The sequence below is a fragment of the Larus michahellis genome, chromosome 3 (assembly GCF_964199755.1).
Source record: "Larus michahellis chromosome 3, bLarMic1.1, whole genome shotgun sequence".
NCBI lineage: Eukaryota > Metazoa > Chordata > Aves > Charadriiformes > Laridae > Larus > Larus michahellis.
In genome coordinates this window covers 127,432,879-127,455,512 of record NC_133898.1, presented here as the reverse complement: position 1 = coordinate 127,455,512, position 22,634 = coordinate 127,432,879, and the positions used below count along the sequence as shown (strand labels likewise).

Genomic DNA, 22,634 nt, shown 5'->3' with positions numbered 1-22,634 from the left:
TCACAGCATCTGACCTCCAGGGCAGTGGACATACGGCTTTGTTCAAAGCTCCCTCCTGTTGCTAGCTGGAATATACATTTAGGTGCCTAAGGTTTGGAATTTTGGTCTTATTGACTCAACCTACATGAGAGGCGGGAGACATCATCAACGTCAGACATCATGGGTCCTATTCAGTTCATTAGTGTAGTCCTCATAAGGAGATACGATTAGTAATATGTATTTATTGTTTCTTTGTTGTCACAGAAAGCTGCAGCCTGCTTTTCACTGGAATTTGTTTCCTCTTGCTTTTATAATATGGGAAATCATGGGCATTGGTGTAAAGTCGTCTTTTTGATCGCTTTCTTGCTTAAAGTAGGAATGACCTGACTCCTCACTGTCTTCTGGATACTCATGTCTCTCTTTCCCTATCTCTATTACTTAATGATAAGACCTGGAGGGGGAGACAAAGCTCTAACAGTGCAGCTGAGAAGGCACAGGTACCTGGTTTCTGGCTAACTTCATCACCACATGACGTGAGAACGCACTTCTCGCCCAACGCACTTCTTGCCCAAAGATGCTAAATTCCTCACAGCCCTTCCAGTGAATCTGTACCTACTTTGCCTTACATGTCTTCATCCTGCCTATATCCTGTCTTCACAATAGCTTCTTCTTTCTTGTAGACTGTCTTCTCTTCACCAGCAATCACTACCTTTTATCAACAAAAAAAAAACAATCTCTTTGGTTTGACCATGATGCATTTTGACATTTATTCCCCAAATTCTTCCCATTGTCCTTCCCCTTCCAAGGATATACCGATGCCGCAACCCTAGCGTTGCAGGCATATGCTGATAACTGTTCAATTAGTTTTATTGTCTTTGTTTATTAGGAAATTAAATATACCAGGGGCTATTCTCTGGCACCAAGGCCAGCTGATATGGATCAGCCTATGTCCATAAAATCAAGTTACCTCACCCACCATTTCAGGATGGCTTCATCCAGACTGCCAAGTGAGAACATCCTCTAACAGCAGCAGCTCCCAGACCATTTGGAAGTTGTGCTGGACTTTGCGCTTGGGTTTAGACCACAGCTTGTGATGGACCAACAGTTTAACAGTAGAGGTGATCCAGTTTCAGTGCCAAGGCCTGTTATTTCTAATGTTGATACATGTTTTCTAATATGGATGTATCTATTGACTTTAATGGACTCTTTACCCAGCCTCTGCATCTGATCTCTTTCCCCTGGAAGTCAACTGAAAATAATAGCTATTATTATTGTTATTGTTAATGTTATTGTTGTTATTATTATAGTTGTTATTAGTATCATTGTTATTATAGTTATTATTGTGATTATAATTACAATGACAAACTCTCCTTGATTTCAAGGAGACTTCCCTCCCGCTGCCCCAAATCTCTCCACCTTCTTTCTCAATCATGCCTTAATACCTGCAGTAGACCTTCTACTTTCCACGACTACTAATTTCCTTGCTCCTAAAGAGCAGACACTTGCACTCCTGCCGAGTCTCAGCATGTTCAGCAGACATGTGTCAGCACTGATGGTGAAAGGATCTGGGATCCTGACCTTGGTGTCCCTGATGACTAAGGTATCAGGAGCAGCGTCTGCTTGCCCGCTGTGCCTACATTTAGAAGAGCTGCGAGGCACTGAGCAATGGAGCTGCTCCCCATTGAGAGTTGTCAGCAGGGAATTGCAAACCAGCCTGCTCCTCCTCAGCATGAGGCTTCAGGGTAGTGACAAAACAGCATGCTCTTCTTGCCCATCAGGATGAAGGTAGGCCTCCTCGCTCTGGCCCGTGTTAGGCTACAGGCGTGCTTGTCCGTCCCCACCTCCCAGCTGCAAAGCTACACCAGGAAACCCTATTTTCCTTCCAGCACAAAACACCAGGGGAGCAGCAGGCTGCTCCTCTCTCCTCCTCCTCCACATTGACACTCGTTTGCAGGAATGTGATTCGCTGTGTGCAGGGTTGTACCCTGAGGCAGGGGGTCCATCACAGCAAGAGTCAGGTTGGACCACGTGGGATATACACAACATGGTCCATGCTATGTTATCTGGATTCAAATCACCTGCAAAGAGACATTAATTTTTAAGTGTCCGTGTGTATTTCTGTTTTGTTTTGTTTTGTTTTCTTTGTCATTACACACCCTAGGGAGTAGGAACATCCACTTCCTACAACCACATTTTGCAGCACCCTTCCTTCAAGTGTGAGATGAGCACAGTTTTACTGTGTAGGGTTTGGGGTGTGCAGTCAAGGCATTTCATGTTAACATTTTTCCTGTTTGTTGACATTTTTAAAGAAGCTGGAGAGAGAAAAAAAATATTGTCGGCTTACAGAAGCCATGCGAAGATTCACCTAGACTTGTCTGGACTCAGATGGAGCCAGAAAGCTCACAGATAGTGCAGATCTCTGCCATGAAACCAGGAGTGAGTTGGTGTGTTGTTCCTGCCATGAGTTTGTCTCAGTGCTGAATGCTCATTTATGGAAGGAGGTTGATAAGAGTACTCATGAAACCATTGGTGCCTTTGACATGAATTTCAAATACGTCACCGCTTTTCAGACTTTCCCACCGACTAAAAATCAAAAAAAAAAGATAACTGAAATTTTTTGCGTAAATCCTTGAGCTAGCTCTTGAGACTGCAGGTATCCTCAAATCTTTAGCTGACCCTCCCAGTGTCTGTGGATCAGACCAGTATTTCATATAATCATAAAACAGTTTGGGTTGAAAGGGACCTTTAAAGACCATCTAGTCCAAAGCCCCTGAAATAAGCAGGGACATCTTCAACTAGATCAGGTTGCCCAGAGCCCCATCGACCCTGACCTGGAATGTCTCCAGGGACGGGGCATCTACCACCTCTCTGGTCAACTTGGGCCAGGGTTTCACCACCCTCATTGTAAAAAATGTCTTCCTTCTATCTGGTCTAAATCTACCTTCTTTCAGTTTAAAACTGCTACCCCTCGTCCTATCACTCCATTCCCTGATAAAGAGTCCCTCCACAGCTTTCCTGTAGATTCTCTTTAGGCATTGAAAGAATGCTATGAGGTCTCCCCAGAGCCTTCTCTTCTCCAGGCTGAATAACCACAACTCTCTCAGCCTGTCCTCATAGGAGAGGTGCTCCAGCCCTCTGATTGTTTCCCATCAGCTTCAGTATAAACAGTTTCTGGTTTGCAATGCATTAACAACCTCAAAAAAAACCAAAACCAAACCAAAACAAAAAAAAAAAACAAACAAAAAAACCAAACCAAACCCAACCCAAAAAACGAAACCCAAACCAAAAAAAAGAGTTAAACTAAAGGAAACTTATGCTTCGTATATCTTCTGTTTGTAAACGCCTTTAAGCAAACATTAGAGATGAATGAATAGCTTTTCTGCTTTTATTTCAAGACAACATCAGACCCCAGCCACTTCACTGCAATTGCAGATTAGAGTGGTTTATACATATATAAATTATATATATATATATATTTGATACTAAATGACACAAAGCACTGGGAGTGGGAATGAAATAATACAGGCTCAGAATAAAGTGACGATTCTTTATTCAAATGCAGAAACCCTCTCCTGGGATGTTCTAATTTAAATTTCAGTCTTGGAAAAAACAATGTCTTTCAAAGGGGTGCCTATATACTGCTATATTTCGGTATACAGACTTCACAGATAATGAAGGATAAGAACACAGTTACAGCAGAATAAAGAAATGCAGTAAAGCCCTGTAAGGTCTGTGCTTATGTAGAGGAACTGAAACTTTGTTTTTAGAGGAGTTCAAATGTATTGATTGGAAATCTTTCTGCTGGAGAGGAACATTTGCAGCCTCCACTGTTATCAGTGCACTGCAGCGAAGACTTTGGGGCTAAGGCATTGGGTTTCTGAATCCATAAAATCCCTGTCTCTGCCACGTACTTTCGATGTGATACCAGGGAAATACTTTATTTTGTTAATTTCTCACTTTTACACCTGTAAACTGGGAATTGAAGCAAAAGAATATTATTTTTTATTAGTTTGGTACTGCTGTCTGCCTGGAAGTGATATCTGTTCAATATTTTCATACATGCTGTTCTCATCCAAGGAATCAAAGTACCATAATGTAAATAAGTAGTCGTTTTGCATAGTGCTCCTTCTTATTCATAACAGACACTGAATATTGCCACGTCTGTTACTGAGGTAAGAAATACTGTGAACAGAAAGTAACCTGTCATTCTTAGGGAATAACATTGAGTGTTTTCATAGCATTAATTTTCTGATTTTATTTTTTTTTTAATTCCTTTGCATGTGAAAGAAACGGAAGCAGACACTACCCAGAAACATGCTTGTATGTGAAGCCCTATAACATCTCTGTTCAGGTCCAGCCCTCAGATGGAGAAGTTGAGAAGCAGCTTCCTGTACAGCCAAAAGTCATTTTCCTGGACAGGAGGGTAGGATTTGCCCCTCTGTGGATGGATGTTTCTATTAATTCTGTATGATTTTGACATTTCTGAGCAATCCAAAAGCTATGAGATGGACCTAAATATAGCATAGGACAGCTCTATAAATAAATATGGCAAAGGATATCTCTTGAGTTTCGTACCCTTCTTCAGACATGTTTCAGGTTTTCTACTTGACTTGAGAATCAGTATCTCAAAAAATAAAGAAACTGAAAGCTAATGCTTTTATATACACATGGATTATAGGATCTAGATCCTGCACACCTATTATGTCTGGGTATATCCAGCCATTATATTTATATTATGGCTTAGGTATGAAAATTAGTTTATTTCACTGAGTGTATGAGGAACTTAAATCTTTAACCTGATTAAATAGACAGACTGAATCTACTTAGTTTCCTTGAACTTCTGGAGTCACCATCCTTGGAGATATTCAAAAGCCATATGGACATTGTCTTGGGCAACCACTTCTACATGTCCCTGCTTCAGCAGATGTGTTGGACAAAGTGATCTCCAGAGGTCCCTTCCAATTTCAATGGTGTTGTGACTCTGTGAACTTAGATGCCATAGAAGCCATGATGTCAAAATTAGCTACCTTTCATAGGTGATGCGAATGTGACCCTAGGTGCCTCAACTGAAGCAATAAACCTTGCCAGACTTTATTGAAACAGACATGAAGCTGCCAGAGCTGGTTCTTCTGAGCTTAAGATCATCTTAAAGACTTATGGTGAGCTTTATGACACTTGTAACATGTAAGATGTAGATGTAAACTGCTGTCCCACTGGTCATTAATAAATTATTATTAATTTATCCCATCCAACCTGGCCTTGAACACTTCGAGGAATGGGGCATCTGCAACTGTTAAATCCCTGTTAAACTCCCTGTTAAAACCATCAAAACTTTCTTTCCTGTTGTTGAGGAGACATGACCTTAATTCTTTTATTTTTTCATTCTTTCCAGGGTCAAAGAGTTGACAAACTGGGCCCTCCCTCAGAACCCTGGGTTGTATCAGCTCACCTCAAGGGCTCCTCCGAGGCTGTGCTAAAAGGTTTGGATGTATTTTCTTATAGCAAGGGTGATGGGAAAACAGCTGTGTGGAATAGTGGTGACAAATTGAGGAGTTCTTCCTCAGAAAGACTGGATGTGAAAGATAGTCTTTCGGCTGAAAAAATAAGTTTGAGGTAGAAGTTTGATGAACTGCCCAGTCATATGCTGAAGAAGGAGAAGCTTATAAAAGTATTCTCTTGTTTCTGGCAGCTTAAAGGGAGTATATCCAGTACGTTATCTTGAAAAGACATATCTTAAATTAAAAAAGAAAAGAATGAAGAATTAGAAATCCCATACCCTGGAGGCAAGGGGGAAGGTCTGGAGAGAGGAAGACTTTCCCTTAGTTGAGGAGGACCAGGTCAGAGACCACTTGGCCAAGCTGGACATTCATAAATCCATGGGCCCTGACGGGATGCACCCGCGAGTGCTGAGAGAGCTGGCAGATGTTATCGCTAGACCTCTCTCCATTGTCTTTGAAAGGTCATGGGGAACAGGAAAGGTGCCTGAGGAATGGAGGAAGGCTGACATCACTCCAATGTTCAAAAAAGGCAAGAAGGAGAACCCAGGGAACTACAGGCCGGTTAGTCTCACCTCTGTCCCTGGGAAGGTAATGGAGCGACTCATTCTGAATGTCGTCTCCAAACACGTTGAGGAACAGGAAGTTATTGGAAGTGGTCAGCATGGATTTACCAAGGGCAAATCATGCCTGACCAATCTGATAGCTTTCTATGATGTTATAACGGGTTGGCTGGATGAGGGGAGAGCCATAGATGTCATCTACCTTGACTTTAGCAAGGCTTTTGACATTGTCTCCCATAACATCCTCATTAAGAAGCTGAGGAAGTATGGGCTAGACGAGGTGACAGTGAGGTGGATCGAGAGCTGGCTGTGTGACAGAACTCAGAGAGTTGTGATCAGCGGCACAGAGTCCAGTTGGAGGCCTGTAACCAGTGGTGACCCTCAGGGGTCAATACTTGGACCAATTTTGTTCAATATATTCATTAATGACCTAGATGAGGGGACAGAGTGTATCCTCAGCAACTTTGCTGATGATACCAAGCTGGGAGGGGTGGCCGACACTCCAGAGGGCCATGCTGCCATCCAGCATGACCTGGACAGGCTGGAGAGCTGGGCAGAGAAGAACCAAATGAGGTTCAACAAAAGCAAGTGTAGGGTCCTGCACCTGGGAAGGAAGAATGCCAAACACCAGTATAGGTTAGGGGCGGACATGCTGGGAAGCAGCTCTGAGGAGAAGGACCTGGGGGTCCTGGTAGACAGCAAATTATCCATGAGCCAGCAGTGTGCCCTTGTCGCCAAGAAGGCCAATGGCATCCTGGGCTGCATAGGGAAGACTGTGGCCAGTAGGTCGAGGGAGGTCATTCTCCCCCTCTACTCTGCACTGGTGAGGCCACAACTGGAGTACTGTGTCCAGTTTTGGGCTCCCCAGTTCAAGAGGGACAGGGAACTACTGGAGCGAGTCCAGCGTAGGGCAACCAAGATGCTTATGGGACTGGAGCACCTCCCTTATGAGGAAAGGCTGAAAGAGCTGGGACTCTTTAGCCTGGAGAAGAGAAGGTTGAGGGGGGACCTGATTAATGTTTACAAGTATCTAAAGGGTGGGTTTAAGGAGGACGGAGCCAGGCTCTTTTCAATGGTTCCCAGTGACAGGACAAGGGGCAATGGGCACAAGCTAGAACATAGGAAGTTCCATTCAAATACACGGAAAAAGTTCTTTACGGTGAGGGTGACAGAGCACTGGAACAGGCTGCCCAGGGAGGGTGTGGAGTCCCCTTCTCTGGAGATTTTCAAGACTTGCCTGGATGCAGTCCTGAGTAATGTTCTCTGGGCAATCCTGCTCTAGCAGGGGAGTTGGACTAGATGATCTCTAGAGGTCCCTTCCAACTCTGAAGATTCCGTGATTCCGTGATTCCGTGAAATCCTAATACCTGATTTTCAGCTAAGGTTAATTGGGGCAATTTCCTTAGGGTCAATGAAAATCTGTTTGTCCCAGCAAAGGATCTGGACAAGCACAGACAAAAAACTGCCCATTGTTTTTAGCTAGCCTAGTTCAATGTGAAAATGTTTTTCAGGAGTGATCTAGGTGTTTCCCTTCTGGTCCTCACTTATCAAAAGACCTGAACTCCTGATTAACTCTAAGTGTGGGAATATTTCCCTTGGCGTTACTGAGGCTATGAACCTGCTTAGATAAGCGCAGTGCTGTGGATGATCATATTCTTTTAAACTAGAAAGTGGAAATGATATTGATTAGAAAGTATCCTAATTATCATTGCTATAATCTTAAAATGTAAGCAAACAGTGCATACAATGAAAAATGAGATTTCCTATTTCAGGTAAAGTATTGTGTTTGCAGTAAAAGCCATTTATGTGTTAGCTTTGACTTGAAAAGTTGACATTTGGAGAAGATAAGTGGCAGTCGTGGTAGATCAGATCTTCTCAGCCTTTCAGTCCCAGTTTTTGTTAATTAGAAATTCTTCCTACCTCATCATAGTTCCAGGTTTACTGGTTAGAAAAATCCTTTGGTCTTTTTTGTTGTTTTTTATGCCTTTTCAAGGTGGTTCACCTCATAGGCTTAGGAACATAGATCTAGATGAACCAGATTATTGGAGCAGCTAATGGCTAACAGTAGGAGAAAGGAAGGGAGAAAGGGAGGAGGGGAGGAAGAAAGGAAGGAAAGAGTCAAGGAAGGGAAAAGAAAGAGAAGAAGACAAAAAGACAGAAGAGAGGAAGAAAAAGAGAAAAAAGAAAGAAAGAAAAAGAGGGAGAAGGAGAAGAAAGAAAAGTCACTGAAGAGAGATGCACTTCACTTTCTTTAAAAGGTACATGCATCAAATTAATAGTCAATAAACTCCAGCAAAGAAAGAACTGCGTAGTACAGATGTTCTGCATGTAATAGTTTGCTGCAGTTTTTCCTTTGACAAACGTCCTTATTGCATTCGTCTTTTGAAGCATATGAAAGCAGCATTTAATCGAAATGGGTCCCGTCTAGCACACTGAAGCTGCTTCATCTGACAGCAGCCAAACTGCCTCATGGAAAGTAGTTTAGCTCCAAATTAGCTTGCTTCTATGTTAAATACCAGCTTGCCTGAGAGATATTTGTGAAGACTCCCATATATATCCGTAATATTCTGAGCTTTGAAGCATATGTGCCCGAAAGCTGAGATAGTCTCTGTTGAGAAGTACAGTACGGTACTCCAGGCTTCATCATAGACTAGAAATGGCAATTATAAAGTATTTGAATGCAGCTGACAAGACCCTCGGTAAAAGCAGTGTTAGAGTATCAGAGACAAGAAAAGTCTTGGTAGTCTGGACAGATACTGTCACGAGGAGGATCATATGTGTAGGAGATAAATAGATGAGCCAGGATTGGACTGGAGCAATTAGAGAAATCTGGATTCCCACATCTTCACCGAATCTATTCACAATGTAATTTACTGGTTACGTATACATCACAGATGGTCCTGGAGACTCACAATGAAATTGGGGGTTTGGTGTGCTAGATGCTGTATAAAAATAGAAAAAAACATATAGTTAACACTAACTGGGATCTTAATATGTTAATAATACAGGATCATGAAGAGAGCAAACTTTTTAATTTCTGTTGCTAAATCATGAAAATGTGGCATGCTTTTTCCCAGGACCTTGTCTCAGGCAATTTCTGTCCATGGTTCAGAAGTCAACACAGCAAGAAAATAATCTCTGTAGGCGGTTTGCATTGCAACATCTCTGTTTGGAGGCTGTAAGAGTTTAAGTGGTTTGGCCAGGGCATACCAGTTTTTCAGTGCCAAAGAACAGATCCTGGCACTGTTTAGTTTGTATCATACAGGTGTAGGCACAAAAAATGGGATAAAAACAGTGAGAAATTGTCCTGCAGCCTGGTCTACCATCAAAAACCTTGTTTCCTCCTGCTGAATGCTCCCATGGATTTGTGATTGCAAGATGTCTCACAAAGATATTTGCTAACCACTTTGTTCAACAACATGGGCATGGGCATGGCACAGGATAAATGTCCTCCTCACATTCCGACTTTATGGACCTTCACCTGTGCTGCTTAATGGCAATAAAATATTAAACCACCTGCTTCATAAAGCAAATGGTTATTACGTGTTGTCTTTGAGCAGGCAAAAGTCTGTGTTTGTGATCACTGGAGCAAGTCCAGCATCCTAAGGAAGTTCTGCCTTCTCACCCCCCACCTGAACCAATATTTTGAAATTTGTCATTCTGTAGGATTTTACCCCTCTCTCTCCAAGAGCCTGAATGAAGCCCAGAGCGGGTCAGCATTGTTCAAAGGCCAGGACTTGGCTGGTGCTCAAAGATACACACAATAAAATGGAGATCCAGTTGCAAAGTAAATTATAACTTTTAACAAGAGCCTACAAAACTAACAACCATGGCAGGTGTAAATCTTTGGTCAGAATGCATTCCCCAATAGCTTAGAACAAGAGGTAAAGTGATGGAGAAACAAGCGCTCCCAGGTTCATTTTAATGCTGCCCATAAAGCTTTCCCCTGCCAGGCTTCTAGCTGCAAGTGTCTCCTATATGATGACAGGGTAGTCACCACAGATTTTTTTTGTGGCCAAATTTATCTCAAAGCATCTGATAGCACTGAAGGAAAGTTCAAAATGATTTAACAGTAGGACAGGAGGTAGTAGAATCATATACTATGTATATGTTGTGGATGCCCCATCTCTGGAAGCATTCAAGACCAAGCTGGATGGGGCTTTGAGCAACCTGGTCTAGTGGAAGATGTTCCTGCCCATGGCAGAGGGGTTGGAACTAGATGATCTTTAAGGTCTCTTTGAACTCCAACTATTCTATGATTCTATGAATATACCCACATGATGACGTGAAACGCCTACAAATCAGAAAAGTGTCAAAACAGCCCGCTTTTTTCCCTTAGCTGCAGTAGTTGGCTCTTTGAGATCATGCCTTTAGGACAGAAAATACTCAGTCTCTCACTAATACTCTCCTACATTTGTGGGGTTAGACAAAATGTTTACTATTAGGAAGGACACTGAATGTAGGCTTTCTGAAGTCCCCTTAAAGTCACAAGGACTTTCTGAGAGGCTTAAGTAGTACTTATCTGGAAGCTGTTAATTGCAAAGCAATTTTTTATTACTTTGCAGGGCTTACCCAAGTGCAGGTCATAGACGGATGTGCAAGCTTTTCCAGTCTGTCTGTTTCCAGCTCAGGCACAAACTGGAAACTTGTGTTCACTGTCACATCACCTCCAGGTAAGCTCCATTTTTTGCTTGTTTTTTTTTTTTTTTTTGTTTTGTTTTGGTAACTGAATTCAAAACTCTACAGGTGGTCTGGATTAATAAAAAGGGAGTTAAGCTTTGTTTGAATGAGTGAAGCAATGCCAAACCTCTAAATAATCTGACTTCTGTTACACCTCCAAGTTGGCATTACCCAGGCAGCAAGAAGGCTGAGTGATTCCTGTACTATTCTTGCAAGATCCCCAAAATCAAGATGAGTTAGTACAGAGAAATATTGCCAGAGAAAGGTGCCTCTTTCTCCCTGGACTGCCTAGCTATGTATCCCATGTGGGAATCAGGTACTTCGGGTCAGCTAAGCTGTCAGAGCAAACTTTTTCCTATAAATTGAGTTCTCTCGTTCACTCTTTTTTTTCCTGTTTGTATTCAGAAATTTCCCATCTGTGCTCCCAGTTATTTTCATAGTGCTTTTTACTGACCATTTATCTGCAGCTGGCCATCTTTATGGGCACGACAGGTTATGAACACTCAGAGCATACCTCCAGGACTGGGCTCTACTAAGGGTATCTCTGAGCAACCCAGTGATGGTGAAGTGGAAGGTGTGCTTACGCCTCTTTAGAAATACCAGCTGAAGGGGATGCCAGAACCTCAGGGATAAGGCGCCACATGAACCCTGGCTTGTAAAAGTCTCAGGACATCTGTGCTATAGAAGCACCAACTGTCTGGGGGCTTGATTTTACCTATAAATCTGATTCTGAAGGTATATAGGTGTCAAAGTGATGGTTTCTTGTCTCAGAATGACTGCTGAGGCACGTCAATGGAGAAGATCTCTGGCATGTAGCCCAAAGACATATCAAGATATTGACGTTGTAAGACCATGTCTAGTGTGGACTGCTCAACATAGGAAAGACAAGGAACTGTTGGAGCAAGTCCAGAGGAGGGACACAAAGATGATCAGGCAGCTGGAGCACTTCTGCTATGAGGCTAGGCTGAGAGAGTTGGGGTTGTTCAGCCTGAAGAAGACAATGCTCTGGGGAGATCTTATAGCAGTCTTCTAGTACCTGAAGGGGCTACAGGAAAGCTGGGGAGGGACTCTTTATCAGGGAATGGAGTGACAGGACAAGGGGTAACAGTTTTAAACTGAAATAGGCTAGATTTAGATTCGATATTAGGAAGAAATGCTTTACTGTGAGGGTGGTGAGCCCCTGGCCCAGGTTGCCCAGGGAAGCTGTGGATGCCCCATCCCTGGAAGTGTTCAAGACCAGGCTGGATGGGGCTTTGAGCAACCTGGTCTAGTGGTAGGTGTCCCTGCCAGTGGCAGGGGGTTGGAACTAGATGGTCTCTAATGTCCTTTCTAACCCAAACCATTCTATGATTCTATGTGTAAAGTCTCTATGCTGGTATTATACATATACATACATATGTATATTGATATATATCTATATAGATATAGATGATACCCATCAGGTGGATAGAAGCCTAGGAAGGTCAGATAGATAGAAATATTTCCAGGAGAGATAAGGCGGTGAGTGTGCCCCTGCATAAAGCCCTGTTGAGTACTTCTTTGAAGTGCTGAACATAATTTCACTTATGCATGTTCAGACATTGTCTCAAAATGGAGTAGGTACAGTGAGGGAGGGCTGAGCATTTTGTTAATGAGAACACTCCAAGACAGTGTGGCTTGTTTCAGCTAGAAAATGCAGAGAAGGGAAACACATCAGACAGGTGAAGTGGTGAAGTGGGAGTAGCTAAGGAAAAAATCTGAAATAAAAAATTAGAAAAAGGTTATTAACATTTAGACTGCATTTTTTCTGAACATTCTATCTTGATGGATAGGAATAGTGAGAGCAGGAGATCAAACTGCTTTTGGATGGAGGTCAATACATTTATGGATGATATTGTATAACATGGTACACACGATAGCATGAAATAAGACTTATAACCCAAGAAATGTCTTCCTATTCTGTGATTAAATGAAGGTCTAGAATTATTTTATTTTTTTTTTTAATGAGAAGACTTTGCTTCTCCTAGTCACAAGTGGCTAATCAACATCTAGTGTTGCCCATGGCTTTGCAAAGGGAGAATTCTGGTGCTACAAGTACCTGGAGGTGGCCTTTAAAGGGGGGACATGTCTATTTTGAGGGCGTATGCTGCTGAACACTCGCAGCTCCCATTGCCTTCCCTTCAGTGAGAGCAGATGGAGACTCAGCACCTCACAGGATCCAACTCTTTAGTGGGAAGTACAGTTTAATGAAATATATTTTGAAAGCTACTTCAAGGGAGTCACAAAATCCTCTTTCTTATGAACAGAAGACAAATGCAGATCACTTTTATGAAATATTTAGCCAGTCAGGGTGTTGCAAAGAGATGTTTACAGCTAGCAATGCAGATGACTAATGCATCTGTGTAGGTATCACCTGTGTAAATCAGAGTATTGTACACCTTTAATATGCGTTGCAAAAATACCCACCAAAGAAGCAATCCCCTTTGCTTGTTTGTAATTGGGAACCATGCTGGAGACAGAATAAAGGCTTTTGTACTGACAGAATCTTACTGAAGGTATCCGTTTATTGGTTGAGATAAACAAATGAAAATTTATCAATCAAATTTCAAAATCAATCAATTTTCAAATGCAAAACCAGGTTTCTGTCTGTACCCTGCCATATTTTGTGATTTGGAGAAGGCTCAGAAGATGCAGCTGATGTTGAATGCAATAATCCCAAGTGCTTTAGTGGTAGTTCCTGGGAGAGCATACTATTCATAGCACTGCTGCATAGTCTTGCCCCTTGTTTTACAGTAATATTCACTTAACTGATATGGATCCCAATGGGCTTGATCCATCCACCTTCCATTTAAACCAATCACAGTCTACTCAAACTATTAGAGTAGTGCAAAGAACCTTTAAGCACCTGTCTGTGTAGAGTCCTTCATATCTGTGAGATTACTTCTCTCCTTTCAACCTGCAGGCAAATTTTTCCCAATTGGAACATGCTTCCCACATTGTTCTGATGAAGCTCTGCATTGTTCAAGTGGACAATATTGACACAGATAAAAGTACTCACAGCTACTTACCCTAGTCTACAAGCCTCCATCTGACAGTGTTTCTGATTTTTTTTTAATGAATTGACGAAAAAAAAAGCTTTTAGATTTTTATTAAAGGTAGAACTCAAACAAGTAAAAGAAATATCCATCTGTCAAATTGATTAGAATTGTGGGGTTAGGACTGATAATGAGGCAGGTAGTAAGACAGGTAATGAGTTGATGTGCTAATCCACATCCTTCGGATTGGTCTACAGAGAGTGCCAGGGTCAGTTTTCTTATACTTTTGTCCTTCCCAGGCATGTCTCCATTCAAAATGCATTTTGGAAGTGATTCAGGGAACAAAAACCTCTCTGTATTTCTGATTTTTAAAAGGCTGGTATTAGGCATCTTCCAGTCCTTGAAGCTCAGATGCTGAGACTTAATGAATGCTTTACCATAGAAACTATGAGTAGCAGCTGGCTTGATTCTGACTTCATCTGCAGAAACTTTAGTATCTCTGGTTGAAGAGCATTACTCAAAGCTTGTGTGTGTCAAGAGGGTAAATATTTATCATGCTAACAGCAAGGACACTGATTTTTTTTTATTTATTTATAATGGTCATTATTGACGTGGTGGAAAATATTAACAAGTTCACTGGGAGTTTTCTGCATCACAGACTTAAGCTTAACACTACTGAGTGTTTCTAGGTTCCCCATAACTTACATTGATATGAATCTGGTATAGACTGTAAAAATTGTGTGTGATTTAGCACCTTCCTTGTCAAAACCAGTTTCTCTGTCTTGCTTGGCAGAATATGCATGTTTTCTGTCTGGGCTTTATCTGTTTGGCCTCAGAAATAGAAAGTTTCTGAATGTATTTTCTGGGTTTGGTAGTCAACTGGATAAATTCATGGAAGAAACACTAGGGATTGTTGCATACAAAGAGGCTGCCTCTCCTTCAGGAAGCACTGAAAGCTTGAAACTTACATTGGAGAAATTTTGTTACATATTTGGTTTGTCCTGGTACTCACTCCTAAATAAATATTGTTGCCTAATGTTGGATCTGGAAATTGATGAATTTAGCTGTTGTTCCTGCATGCGTTCTTAACAGCAGCATCACTGATGAAAGGCTATAACCTGGTTTTCTAGCTGTGAAACCAGTGTTCTTACTTTTGTAATAAACTCTGACTGCTTTAAATTCTCAGGAGCTAAATTTACTGTGCTGTCTCAGCCATTTACCATCTTCCCTGACCCCACGGGAGTGAAGGCCAGCATGATCCTTGTTGTCATACTGAGTTCAGCAGCATCTGCATTCATCCTCACTCTTGCTTTCTGCTGGTTCAAGAAGAGCAAAAGCAACAGTAAGTTGGAAATGCCCACTAAAATTTATACTTACAGACTCCCTATTTTATTTAACAACTCTTCAGTGTGCCCACAAAAGGATTCAGACAGTGCCTCTTACAGAAAGCTCTGAGAAGTTCAGCGATTAGCAGTATAATTTGTAGTTCAGGGTTATGCAGATTTTGCCTGTAACGTATGCCTGAGTCCTGGCTGGAAAAAGTTTAACTGTATGATGAAAATCAGATTTCTGTAGCGCAGAGAAGGAATTGCGAAAAGAAGGAAATATTTGCTATGATTTCAGTGATCCGTTCCGCCACTGCATTTCCCTGATAAAGGATGACATAGCAAAATATCGCTGTGGTGAGGTTGTGCAAAGCCTTGACTGAGGACCAGACGCAGCCACAGTGTGAATGCCACTGAGACAGCAGAACAGCCACACTCACATCTCATGTCACACTGTCAGCATCATTCCAGTCAAAGTGGTCACAGGAGGGTTACAGCTTCTCTGGAGTTCTCCCCCAAGCAAATCCACACCTCTACTCATTTACCTTAAGGTTGCTTTCTTTTTAGCATCGACCTTAAAACAAATATAGTACATCAAAGAGGCTTTTCCACTGAAGAAGGCATAGTCATTTGTGTAAGAGAAGAATCGAAGATAAAAGGAGGTGACTAAAACTGTTGGTGGCTTGATTGACAAACAACCACCTTAAACTTCTGGATGTGTTGAAAGTTACCAATAGATTGGCCTTTCAGACGTGCTAACTGAAGTTGGGACCTAGCCAAATGTACTGTAGTGGAGGAGCAAATGCTCATCCCAGACATCTCCCATTAATTTCAAGACCTTCTCACTAGTTTCTCCAAACTTTTGCTTTCAAGTAACTTTGCAAATCCAGGCCAAAGGGTCTTTCTCCTAAACTGCACCATGACCACTAACTGCAATCAGGTCTGAATTACTAGTCTTACTGAACATAGTGACAACATAAGAAAGATTTTACTGAAGAGAATGGGTAGGATCCCTAATGGCAAAACACAGGATGAACATAAAAGAACTCCCTCTGCCTTTGGGCAGAAAGAACATTTCTAGATTATCTGTTAATTCACCCTAAATACATTGTTGCTTGAATTGATAATTGCTGCTGAACTGAGGATGGATTGAGTGATGTGACTGTATGTTTCATTACAGAAACGAGGAATGAACGAGCTGATGTACCAAAGGCCAAAGCACCCCATAAACAAGCACAGGTTCATGCAGCTCACATTCAGCCTTGCCACAATCAAGGAGAAAATAAAAGTGGTGTGACTGAAGCAGGAGGTGAGACTGCAGTTTGACAATAATTCAAATTTATAAACAGATGGACGTCAAAAGTCAGTTTAGGTTTCTTAACAAACTGCAGGTTTGTATAAGATCAATGGCACAGTTCTTCTCAGAAGGTTTATCACTTTATTACCTCCTCCATCTCCTCCCTGATGTCTTTTTATTGTCATTTTCATAGAATCATAGAATGGTTTGGATTGGAAGGGACCTTAAAGTTCATCTAGTTCCAACCCCCCTGCCATGGGCACTTTCCACTAGATCAGGTTGCCCAAAGCCCCGTCCAACCTGGCCTTGAACACCTCCAGGGATGGGGCTTCCACAAATCCTTGTCTCTGTTTTATCTCCTTTTATCTCCTTTTTATCTCCTGTTATATATATTGTGCGAAATCCTGGCTTCACTGAAGGCAGCAGCATAATCCCCCTTGCACTCAATGAGTCCAGGATTTCACCTGGTGTGTTTGGAGTAGGGCTGCGACCAACATTCCCACAATGTCCCCAGCGTGCCTGGAGCAACTGTGTTTCTCCCTGCCCATTTCTCCAAGTGCTGTGGCAATAACTGCACAATGTTCAAAAAGCTCTGGACAGGTTTGCAGGAGTGGAGGACACTTGCTGTGGCGGACAGCGAGGTACACTGGAGGTGGGACTCATTTGCATGGTCTCTATTGCCTCCACCACTCACTGGACCTTCCTTCTGTGCTTTCTGAACAGTGAGTCCAAGACAGCACCCCAAAGCGGCTCCATTCCCACCCACCCCCTCCATGTGTCCCCCAGGGTCCCTGCCATAAACAACCTTCTTCCGCACACCTCCTCGAGACTTGTCTTTTCATCATCTGCTGATCAAACACGACTTCTTCTGAGGTCACAGAAAAGCAGACAGCCTCAGGGCCATGTGGCTGGCAGCACAAAGCTTTGGCTTCCCTTGCTGCAAGTGTGAAATGTTCTCATTGTAGTTGGGTTGTTTTTTTTTGTCTCACCTGCCAACAGCGCAGATCTAAGGGCATTCGGATAACCCTGCTGAAACACCCATTTACTCTGTTTTGGGAATTTCTTTTTCCTCCTCCTTCCTGAAGTCTGTGGATTACGTAAGAGGCAGGGAGAGGTGAGCTGGAGTTTTATCTCCTTTTAATTAACATCTATCACAAAAGCAGAGGGAGAGAGAGAAGGAGAGAGGAAATTCTGCAGCTTATGTGTTTTGATATTTGCTGTACTCCTCCAAAACACAACGTTCAGCTGTGTGCCTTAGGATACATAGCTGCTATAAATTCATTTTTTATCTAATTTGTCTGAGATCTAAGCTTCCTGTGGAGGTCTGAGATCAAAGGATCTGATTCTGTCTGATGTCGGCTCTGACACATAATGCTTGCTGACTTAGTTCTGTCTATAAACTCGCAGTGGGAGGCTGCCATTCTCCCTTGGCACCTTTACATAGTGAACTTTCATTTTGGCTGGGGAGGCTGACAGGTATAGAGTTGATTGGAGCCGTCGTGTAAATAATTCATGGAAAGATTTTTTTGTCAGAAAAAGGCAATCCAGCCACTTAAAGTCTTTTAGGAATAGTTGCAAGACAAAAAGATTCCCCGATATGTTCAAATCTAAACAAGGATAACAATATCTTAAGTGAATTTAATACATATGACTTGGAAATGTCTAATGTTTGATTTCCCCTTATTTAAAGTGCTGTTGGTTTTGGAGAGAGAGAGAGAGAGAGAGAGAGGAAATCAAAGCTGCAGTCTTTTTGTTTAGTTTCTGCTTTATAGCTGTTCCCCCCATAAGAAATCCCACCTTCCTAATACCTCTAAGTGTTCAGAGCCTTTATTATTAATCACCACAGAAAGTCTTGCAAGGCAGAGTTTCTCTCTGTGGGTGCTTATACATGCAAAGTCCAGTGGAGGTAGGGGCCCTGGTTGTTGTCCCAGAACGAGTAGCTGAGGATGGCGATGAGGAAGAAAGCTTTATGCATAGATATACGGTACTGCAGGGGAGAAGGGATTAAGATATTACCTTGCCTGACCTTAGCATAACAAAAAATCTCCTCAGCTTCATGTAATTGTCTCTCTCTTGAATTAAACAACTTTTGATTGAGTGATGCACGGTCAACAGAACAGCACAGTGGAGGAAGGTATTGGTTCTTTTTGCAGTTTATTCCAGTGGTTCATCACCTTCACCATTGAAAAGTTATATCCTATAACAGCTTACATTTCCTAGCTTCAATTTCCAGTCCTTTCCAGTATTATACCTTATAGATCTTTATCCTGGACTGCTTGGCCACCATTGCCCAGAAGTCACTGTTGTATTCATGAAGAGGTTCTCCCACTCCCCAGATATGGTCTGCATCCCTTGGTCCTAGGTTGCTCGGATCAACTTCTCCTTCTTCTTTTCTACCAGTTTGCCGTTCTTCCCAGCACTAACAAAAGTTCATCAGAGTCAATTTTAGTTTTAATTCCAAACCATTGGTGGAAACACTGGCTATCATCCATTCGGTGGTAGTGTCTGGTACTGCCACACATCCCCATCTCTGAGAATTATTTCCCATATATAATTGCTGCCTCTTCTCTATCTGCCAGCTGGTACCTAATCCAGTTAATCGTATGCTTCATTGATATTGAATAGTTTGTATTTAATTTTAAAAAATCAGGATGTTTTAGATTACTGTGTCATATAAATCTCAAGACAGTATTTCATCCTTGAAACTGCTCATATCCAGAAAACTTTTAGCCTCCTACATTAATTCAAACTCACTTGAAAAAAACCATTTTCACAGTTGAAAATGGCACCTTTGAAGATGAAGAGGGCGTCAATATATGTGAAGAAAGAACATGAAGCTTTGCTATAATGGATGATCATGACTTGGTTATCTTGTTTATAGAATCATAGAATTGTTTAGGTTGGAAAAGACCTTTAAGATCATCAAGTTCAACTGTTAACCTAGCACTGCCAAGTCCGCCACTAAACCATGTCGCTCAGCACCACATCTACATGTCTTTTAAATACCTCCAGGGATCGTGGCTCAACTACTACCCTGAGCAGCCTGTTCCAATGCTTGATAATGCTTGAAGAAATTTTTCCTAGTAACTAATTTAAACCTCCCCTGGTGTAATTTAAGGCCGTTTCCTCTAGCCCTGTTGCTTGGTAGTTGGGAGAAGAGACAGACCCCCACCTCACTACACTCTCCTCTCAGGTAGTTGTAGAGACCGAGAAGGTCTCCCTTCAGCATCCTTTTCCGCAGGCTGAACAACCCCAGGTCCCTCAGCTGCTCCTTCTAAGTTGGAATTGAAAGCTATGCATGTACAAGTTGAAAAAAAGCCACACTTCTTAACAGGAAAAACGAGTATCAGCATAAAGAAATAGGAAAACTGTAGAAAATAAATGAAGATAGGGGAAAATTATGTCAGCAAACAGAATTCCAATTAATGAATTATAGAAAGGGAGAAGAGAATGAATCTGAGCAAAAGGTCTGAGAAACCATGGGAATGAATGTTGCAGGCTGTTAAGTGTTAAAATTCAAAGACAAACCTGAAAAGTAAGAAATGGTAACAATACATTTTCTGGGGTCATTTGTGATAAAGACCTGTAATATACGCTGAGGAATGGACTACAAAAGCTGATGTTGTCCACTAACACATGACATGTGGGACTAGGACTAGTTCTGGAGTTGGAACAAGTATAAAAGCAGTTTAAATGAAGCAGACTGCCAATCTTGCACTGAAGTGATAGCACACCCTGCCAACTCAGAAGCCATCTGCTGTAACACTACAAGTGATTCTGCCTCTGTGGTTGATAACCGTTTGGTGTATTAAGATGTAAACATTTTTAGTTTCCACATGAAAAATGTATGGTATATATTTATATTTTCCTGCATCTTTCAACATCATTTTTTAAACAGCATTGCAGGTCACAGACTCTGCCTTGAGTAGGATTCAAATGTTGGAAATGAAAAGTTCTGCCTTATGTTACAGCCTGATTCATAGAAGGTTGATGTATTTTATAGGTGTGTAGTATTACATTTGTTATCAGTCCTAGCAATACAGAGCTAATTAAACAGCTCTATTCTATATACTGTATTATTAAGCATTTATTGAAATATTTGTTAACCATTGGAAGATGCTCTTGGAGCTGTTAGTGTGTTACTAAGAACAAACCAGCTGGTTTGGTTGCTTTTTATTTATTTGGGGAAAGAACTTATGGTGGTTTGGTTTTAACAACTTATTCCTGTCACACTAAAGTTTGTGGAGAGCTACGATTATTTCTCCAACAGCAACTACTTTTTCATTAATGTCTTTAACACACAGTAAAGGCACAGAAGGGTGAGGAACATGAAGGTAAGGTCTTACATTCATTTTAAAGCACAAACAAGTCTTGCTTTCACAGGTATGGAAGGAACTGGAGCAAAGGGACATGCCACAGGACAACTGGAGGAGCTGAACTTGCAGCCCTGTGAAGCCAAGCCAGTATGCAAGATGAGCACTGCCCAGCATAAGACAGGTGACAGAGACACCTTTTCTTCACCTAGGAAAAGTGACAGTCACCAACAGCTACGTAGAGTAACATCTCCTGGTGACTCTCTGGAACTTCAGCAGCCAACTGTCCCAGGGCACTCCAGCCACAAGGATGGCCCCCAGCCTTCAACTGGTTACAAGAAGGAAGGAGAGAAGTCTGAACAGATGCCCAAACTTCAGAATGATGTTGGAGAACATGTTGCCATGGTAGCAGCAGAGGTGTAAGAGAAGTGATGTGAGGTGGTGGCCCACTGATAAAGCAAGCTATGCCTGGTTTGCAGTCTATGTGAAGCTGAGTCTTTGACTCTGTGGTCAGAGAAAAACATACTCTCATTAGCATGGGGAACCAGGCTGCCATGCTGCTCATGTACAAATGAACCTGTTGCTTGGATCTGCAGCCAACTGGGAGGCTCTGTCTGTGTCTATGTTGTTGACCGTTCTTAGCTTCGAAAACAGGGTGAGTTCATCTGTTGTGAATAGTCCTTCTGACACCTCTAAAACTCTCTCCAAGAGTTGTTTGGGGAACTGCTAGCTGGCTCGCTAGGACAGCTTGGAGATTATCTTCAAAAGCCTAACAAGTCAATAGTGCAGATGATTGGATTTCTGACACTTTAATGTACTAGCACTGATGTAGTCTTAGCGTCTAGAGCAATGCCGATTGGTATGTATGTATATAAATAAATATATATGAATTTTCCCATTTCTTCCAATCATGCCTCTAGTTTCATTCACAGGACATCAGTATGTGCATAAATCTTTTCCTTTTTCTGAGGAAATCCACACACATATTCAACTTTCATTTCATTGTGACTTGAGTAAGTGCTTCCATTCCTCCCTTTAAAAATCTGTGTTGTTATTTTTGTTTTAATTAAAGTATTTTACTGAGTTAAATCTTCACCATGGCATCATTTCCTAACACTCTTAAATCACTGGCTTGTTATGAACACTACTCTTTATGAATGATAATAATACTGTTGATGTTCTTCCATTGCATAGGGAATTCCTCTGTGCTTTGCTTTACTGAGCTGGAAGATTAGGTACTTTATTATGCCCTCTCTGTACCATAAAATTCTTGGTTGTGAGGTGGCCTGGTGGCACAAGATAAAATTTATAGTCCTCTGCAGAAAAACCACTTAAGCAGAAAGATGAGGTTTCTGACCAGATCAGCAGTGGAAGAGAAGGTAAGAAACCTTGAGTTGAAAAACAACAACAAACCAAAATCAACCACAAACCAGTTCACTTCAAGCTGAAGGAGCTACGGTGCACATTCTGGGCTGTGAGCTACACAGATTTCTAGGCACAAAAATAAACTCGCTAGCATTGGCTCCTTCTCTGTGTTGTGTTTATAAACATAATTTTCAGGTGAAATCAGACTGAGTTGAGCTAGGTTTCTGGCTGACTGCACAGGAGCTTTTCTGGCTTAAGGCAGTTGTAGATGAGGACCTTATATTATTAAGTGCAATAGATCAGCCTTTCTAACCTCTTCAATGATATGCAGAAGCCATTTCTTACAGTATTTTCTGCAGAGGCCAAAATATTCTTTTATGTGAGTCAACATGCTAGATCCCTAAGGCTCATGATTCAGGGTCTGAATAAAAAGATATACCTTGCAGAGACATCCAGGTTTGGTGAAATGATTTGGAGACCCTTCCTTTCCTCCACAGCTGATACCTACTTTTAGATGCTTTCATGTGCTAGATCCTTTTCTCTGCAGAAATACAATTTCTCCATCCCCTGAACTCCGCTCCCCTTCTGTAGTTCTATTCCAAG

At 41.8% G+C, this 22,634-nt stretch overlaps 1 protein-coding gene across 1 annotated transcript in view; it reads left to right on the top strand.

Moving 5' to 3' along the window:
- Positions 1-21,747, top strand: part of PKHD1 (PKHD1 ciliary IPT domain containing fibrocystin/polyductin) — a 276,108-nt gene extending 254,361 nt beyond the window's left edge. The window contains exons 60-65 of the mRNA XM_074582079.1: positions 4,267-4,402; positions 5,372-5,459; positions 10,603-10,710; positions 14,918-15,073; positions 16,237-16,365; positions 20,737-21,747. Of these exons, the coding sequence (XP_074438180.1) occupies positions 4,267-4,402; positions 5,372-5,459; positions 10,603-10,710; positions 14,918-15,073; positions 16,237-16,365; positions 20,737-21,089 (970 nt within the window). The 3' untranslated portion in view covers positions 21,090-21,747. The remainder of the gene's footprint in view (positions 1-4,266; positions 4,403-5,371; positions 5,460-10,602; positions 10,711-14,917; positions 15,074-16,236; positions 16,366-20,736) is intronic.
- The last annotated feature ends 887 nt before the right edge of the window (positions 21,748-22,634 follow it).